Genomic DNA, 6,778 nt, shown 5'->3' on the forward strand with positions numbered 1-6,778 from the left:
CAGGGAAGCAGGGCATCCTTTGGGCATCTCCTACAAATAGCAGGCATCTAATCTCTTTGTTTTCTTACTAGTGTAGCGCATCTTTAAGATGCCCTGAGGCCCTGCTAGCTAATAACCTGTTTTTCATACAGTCCAGCATTGTTCTTTTAAACCAAAGAAATTAGTGTTTCCTCAGAAGTTGTCTGCTCACCTTGTTGTAGCTGGTCACGAGACTTGATGTTGTCCTTGGTGTTCCCTACTATGGCGACAAACCCGGCGCGGCATTCCGTGTGGAAAACCTCTGACGACTCTCGCTCTGACGAACCATCCTTCCGATCAGACCTTTGTTTTAGACATAACAAGTCCCAGTAATTAGTAGGCTCTACGTACAACGATCAAGCAGATGAGTGAGTGAGATATTGTGATGCGGGGGTTAGGTGTGTTCTAGTCTTATACTTTTAGCAGACCATTTCAAGCGCTAAAAACTGCTTGTTCCTTCTCTGTCTCCCAATGGGCTCTATGGATTAACAATTTCCTGGCATGTCAATCAGTTTTCATGCTGTCTCAGTGTCTGGTAGGACTAAAAAAGCAACAGTTACACTGCAACACAGTAACATGTGTCTGTAATTACCAGGGAAACAGGGGGTCCTCTGTGCGTCCAGCTGATAAAGAGGGCGTCCAATTTCCTTGTTATTTTAGTATCATGCGTCCAATTGACGCATGGACACATGCCTAGCTATAAGCAATTTCAATTTCAATTTTATTTTTTTTACCAGGGGACATCTCAGATCTACTGATCTGCTTTTCAGATGACCCTGGGCACAAACATTAAAAATACAATCAGATACGAATATACAGATAACGATACATGTACAGACATATATCACAGTATTTCAACTTATCCCAGTCAGTTCTTAGCTACAGTCCCGCTACAGTCTGTTCCTAAACGCTGGCGTAGTTGCAATGTGCCGTTAGTCAGCAGTGAGTTTGTTCCACATTAGTGGCCCTTGATACTGCAGGCTCCCCTTGAAGGTTTCCACGTTTGCCTTAGGGGTGTCTAGCATGTGAGGGTCGTAGCTGTAGAGCTGCTTCGTGGCAGTGCGTGTCCGAGCTCTGAGCACTGCGGGGGATAGCCATTTAAACAGTTTTGTCATGTAGGCTGGTGCATTGTGGCGAACTGCCTTCCCCTTTGCAATGTTTTCCTAGAAAAACCCCTGAATTTACCTGACACTTCTTGTAGAGGAACTTACCGTGGACTCCGAGGACTCTTTGCTCGCCGCTCTGACCGCTCCGACACGTCAGACTTCTGGCTGGAGACTGAGTTACTTCTGCGGCTTTTTTGTGACATGGCTGAAAATTAGCGGAAACAAGATTGGCAACTTAAAAAGACATAGCCATGGCGACGGTGGACTCTGTTAGTGTTTTCGCTTTAAGCCCACATGCAAATAATGACCTCAGTTGCATAGATTACATCAGTTGATCACTTTCTCTACGAAATTCCTGTAGACACATTCCTGTACAATTCCCAGAATTCTTGCAGACTGCACACAATACCATAGGCTTGCCCCTGAGGCGTCGCCAGAAGGTGAATGGGGTAGAAGATAGAGCTAAGGTGCCTATAACACCAAAAATATGTTTTTTCCCAATTATCTTCAATAATGGTATCATTGAACGAACACGACAGTCAAACCACAGGTCACCCTAGAACGCGTTAATCTCTACGATACGGCAATCGCCGCATCACGATTTGACCCCGTTGCATGGGTGTAAACAACTGCCTGTCGTGCAGCAAAAAGACCTCAGACCTATATCATGTTTTTACTTTATCCAAGTACAGTAGGATTTTCCAAGTACAGGCAATTAGATATTTTTCACATTACAAAATAACAGAACACGGTGCCTTTTTGAAACATTAGCAATTTTTTATCACTTTATTACAGATTTGTGTAGCAAAACCTTTCTTGGATCCGTTGGTATGTGTGGTGGCAGACATCTTGATTTTGTGACGTCGCAGGGTATAGCCATACCATTTCATTGGGAGGGGTGTTTTTTGGGGTCGCTAGCATTCTCTCTATTTTAACAAATCGGCACACAACTATCACACATTCAACTCAAATAAAAAGTGAAATTCAATACCAATTCATTTTTTTTTTTTTGGACTTTGATGTGATTGGTGATTTTGCGGAGGGACTCTATGATAGCCCTTTCTAGTTGCTTTGCCTGTTCTAGATGCCAGTGTGCAACTTGCTATTACTAATTCAGGGTACTAGTATACAGTTTGGCTAAGGAAGCCACATGTTATTTTTTCTAAATTATAGCTTCAAGATATTGGTTCTACTTCTCCTTGCAACAGTTATGCAATTTTGCGCAGTTGTTCAAACTAATAAGTTCCTTACTTGCCAGCTACATGAGTAACAGGTCAACTCGCCCCAAGTCCAACTCGCCCCAACTATTTACGACCAACTCGCCCCAGTTTTAGGGCTGATCAAACTTGGTTTTACATGCATATCTCTAGCTTCTAAATATTACTTTACATGCTGACAAAGCTCGTTACTCAAATCTTAACATTCTCTTCTCTGTTCGGCATTTAACGCCGATGGCCCGCCGGGGTCACCGGGACCTGCGCCCGCTCGCTGTAATCTCAAGCATGGCTGATGACTGCTGACTCAAATTATTCTTCAAGTACATGCTCCAAGATGCTTACTTAAATTTTCCTAGCACATAAGGTAAGCAACAGTAGTTCGGATCGCCATGCTTGAGACTAGAGCTAGCGGCCGTACACGGTGACACGGCGGGCCGACGTGCCGACCGGACCCGCCAGCGAATCCTGATCGAGTTCGTTGCTAAATACGTTCCCAGCTAAGAAAACAAATGTTAAATTAGAGTCACAAGGTTTATTAACATGTGAAGTAATATTTAGAAGTAGGATTTATGGATGTAAAACCGGTATAAAACCATGTTTAATAAGCCCTAATTTGGGGCGAGTTGGTAGTAAATAGTTGGGGCGAGTTGGACTTGGGGCGAGCTGTCTAGGATTTGTTGGTATGTTTTGTGAAGTGCAATCATACCATGTCATTCCGATTTAGAATTTCTGAGTACTATAATTGTTGTTGTTGTTGTCCTTGTTTAACGTCTATTACATGTACATGTATATCGCTAGACGTGGTTTCTTGGTGCTGGGTTACGCTTGGTTCAGTTAAGAGTCAATTAATTGTCTCTCTAGGTATCTAACTCTTGGTGACTTGCGCTTGCGTGATACTGGAAGTGATTCTAGGAGAGCGCATCGAGTTTGTGCGTACTCTCGATGTACCGGGAGAATGCTAATAGTACGAAACGACCAACTTGTCCAACATGATTCGGCCCCCCTCCCCCTTCATAACAATCGCTACATCTCAAATGCGTTTGAGCTGATTCCCGACTCAAAACGCTTTGTCTTACAATAGGAGCGAGCTCGATATGTCGTCAGAACCTCACCTGGCGTGTACAAAAGTCACAAAAGGCTCCAAATCTCACGTATTTCACCACAAATTACCAATGTTTACGTCTGTTTCTACGGAGTCCTGGAATGCTTCCGCGCTCTTCTATCGCGCATGCGCAAGGTTTGATATGTCAGGGGTTACACGGAAACGATACCTGGTTACCTCCCTAGTCTCTGAGTACCAGAGTCCATACGACGATGGTAGAAAGATAGTGTTAAAATTGGCCAAATAGACGGAATGCTTACCAGACTCATATTACCAAATAGACGGAATGATTGCCAGAGACATATTGCTATTATGGCTCTGGCAATTATTCCGTCTAATAGTATTAGAAAAGACGAAATGTGAATCTGCGCAATTCAGTCTCTATGAGGGACTGCCAAGCTGATTTGTCCAATAAAGTTTAAATTTAAGAGAGACCATTATCGAAAAGACCAATTTAGTTAGTTTTGCCGATTTAGATCCAAGATATCATGGCATCACCAAATTCACCACATTTTCTAGCTTCTTCATATCAGTTTCAATTCAACATAAGTGCGTTGAGTTGCCTAACCAAAAGTACTTGCACTTTTACATTCATGGAAGATAACTAAGGCACATTGCGTATTAGTTTAGGCCATTTGCAAAAGTAGCTCAGCCATATGTAAGGAGACCCAAGCACAAAGACTCTCTCTTTCGACTCAACCTGAGCGTCTGAGCACACCATCTGTACTACCCTCAACTAACCCTTCCTGATTAAAGTGCTAGAAGAGCACATCTCAAGTCTCCGACCCAGTCTATCATCAACCCTCAAGTTCAAGGATCACAACAGTAATGTCGCGTGATATTGGAGATTCAAAGGACCCTATTGAAGTCATGATGAGCCTCGATCTTTTTACCCCAGAAGAAAATTTAACATTACGATTAGGAGGTAACATTTGCAAGCTAATGCATACCTTCACATGATCTTACTCAAACACATTCATAATTTCATATATAATATGGTGGCCAGCCCTCCACCTCTGTCCTGCCACTTGATCATAATGTAATCGGACACCACAGGATGTTTGCTACTTTACCAGTTACCATTGTGACAGTAGCCTGGTCCAGGTCATTGACCTTATTTGTTTGGAACAGACGAAGATTAAGAAACGAAGCAAAAACAACATGTTTCCCTTCGCTGAAGATAAGCACAATTAATTGCTTTTGCTCAATGCTAGGGCCATTGCTAAGCGCGTAATGTTGCGTGTTTTCGAAAATGATGACGCAATCCAATATCCAGTGATTCAACAGTTTGTTCCGGCAAACTAGCCTAACTAATAATATTAAACGATTACGCCCCCCCCCCCCCGAATCTAGGGAGAGGGGTCATTCACCCCAGCCAGCGAGAGATTGTGTAAACACAGGCTATGGCTTCGCTGATGTCGGAATACTCAAAGCCTTCTTCATTATTCCCCTCACTAAAATGCACGATATGGTTTCGTCGGCGGCATTCGTTTGATGGCAGGCAAGATGTCTGAGGAATGAATACTCACTGACGGAGAATAGCCAGTAGCGGAGCTTTGTGTTATTCTGATCCCTTTAGAATATGTAACAAAATAAGTCAACATTTGAGGGACAGCAATACTCTTCAAAATTTCACAGCTCGGGAGACCAAGGAGAAAAACAGTTGCAACAGACAACACTATAAATCCGGAAAACTTTACTCATTTGAAGATAAATTAAGCAAATGCAGAAACATTTGTGGGTATGATATTCAAAAGGTAATAAATATGTATGTTGCAATTAGACATCTCCAGGGACAAAGCCATTTCTCCAAAATCCTTAGTCAGAATTTGGGAAAGCTATATTATAAAGAAAAAAGATAATAAACAAACATGTTTGTTCTTCCTTCGGACTGAGTTAACAAAATGACTCAAAGTTTGCGTTGTCTGGACATCAATACTCCTTATTCACTGACCCCGCAGCGCTATAAGAAAACAACAGACAGCTATAGTTTAAAGCCGGACAGTGATCATCAGACACCATGCCATGGATATTCCTTTTGATACATCTACAAACAGCTTTCCTGTGCTACCTTTGACTTGTAGCAAACTCTCTATCCTCTACCAGGCTCCAGACGTGGCTGGAAAGAGTATAGAAATCGGACGAATAGACAGATACCATACCAGAGGAGTTGGCTGGTCGATGAATGCAGTTAAGTTCTTTATCAAGATTGCAACAAGGCCATACAATGGTCAGCCCTTGCAGCATTGCTGATATCGGTTGCCAGATGACAGACTGAGTTTGCCTCGCCAGGAGTGACATATTGTATTTCTATTTTTTTTATCTCCATGAAAAATGGACATATAGTTTTGGGTGTGTCTGTTTGTCTGTTTGTGTTTCCGGACTACTCTAGTCAGCATAACTCAAGAACCTCTTGATGGACTACGACAATATTTGGTATGTAGGCGGGTGTTGTCAAGCCAAACATCAAGGTCGATTTTGGGCCCCCTGGTATCTGAAATTGGTATTGCAGCAGTACTTCGGTTTTTGTATCTTTTTACCAGGACGTGCTATGGTCTTGATTTTTTTTTTTTTGCAGATAGCTTGTGATGTAATAAATAATTCATTCATGTTTATTGCATGTTCATGCCCTTCCGGGCTAAATGCATTATAAGTAATACAATTGTGCATTGTAATAACAGAAAAAAAATGAAGAAAACTATTCTATGTTCTATCTACATCTAAAGTTTACACGCTACTTCTCTCTTCTTGAGACATGTGTACACGAATTCACAGAGTTTCTCAATTACAGATTGATTATTCGATGACATCAAGTATGTGAACAGTTTGTCATTTGTTAAGTTTGTATATCTCTGGTCTAGTTGTTTTGCGTTAACCAAAGAGATGCGTAAATCTTTGTACAGTGAGCATTCTAGAATAAAATGTACTTCATCTTCTATAGAGTTCTTATTACAGAGTGCACATAGCCTATCGCTAGGAGGAGTCCGGCTGTATCTACCAGTTTCAATATGCAGTGGATGGTCGCTAATTCTTAGCTTAGCCATGGTAGTAGCAAATAAAGAAGTGGTGTAGGTTTGGGGCCCCTAGCATCTTGTTATTTACGCGAGAAGTGATTCCAGACGTAGTGGTGACGCACTCAAATTGACAAACGTATATTAGCGCCACCACTGAACATATATACACAAGACATAAAAATGAAAAGATAAGACTACAAACTCGTAACAAAACTGTATTTATCGGCCGGGCAACTCCTCTGTTGTGTTATCCTGCTATTTCGCCGATTTCTGCTCTTTCCAGCCACGTCTGGAGTGTGGTAGAGGCTATATACTCTCCAG

At 42.0% G+C, this 6,778-nt stretch overlaps 1 protein-coding gene across 2 annotated transcripts in view; it reads right to left on the reverse strand.

The window, feature by feature from the left end:
* The window catches only part of LOC136444484 (EF-hand calcium-binding domain-containing protein 7-like), a 43,363-nt gene extending 39,787 nt beyond the window's left edge, over nt 1-3,576 (reverse strand). For both annotated transcript variants that reach the window (XM_066442047.1, XM_066442046.1), the window contains exons 1-3: nt 3,454-3,576; nt 1,230-1,329; nt 191-321 (exon numbers count right to left, since the gene is read on the reverse strand). In XM_066442047.1, the coding sequence (XP_066298144.1) occupies nt 191-321; nt 1,230-1,327 (229 nt within the window). In that variant the 5' untranslated portion in view covers nt 1,328-1,329; nt 3,454-3,576. The remainder of the gene's footprint in view (nt 1-190; nt 322-1,229; nt 1,330-3,453) is intronic.
* Nucleotides 3,577-6,778: the final 3,202 nt, after the last annotated feature.

Source organism: Branchiostoma lanceolatum, chromosome 11, assembly GCF_035083965.1.
Source record: "Branchiostoma lanceolatum isolate klBraLanc5 chromosome 11, klBraLanc5.hap2, whole genome shotgun sequence".
Taxonomy (NCBI): Eukaryota; Metazoa; Chordata; class Leptocardii; order Amphioxiformes; family Branchiostomatidae; genus Branchiostoma; species Branchiostoma lanceolatum.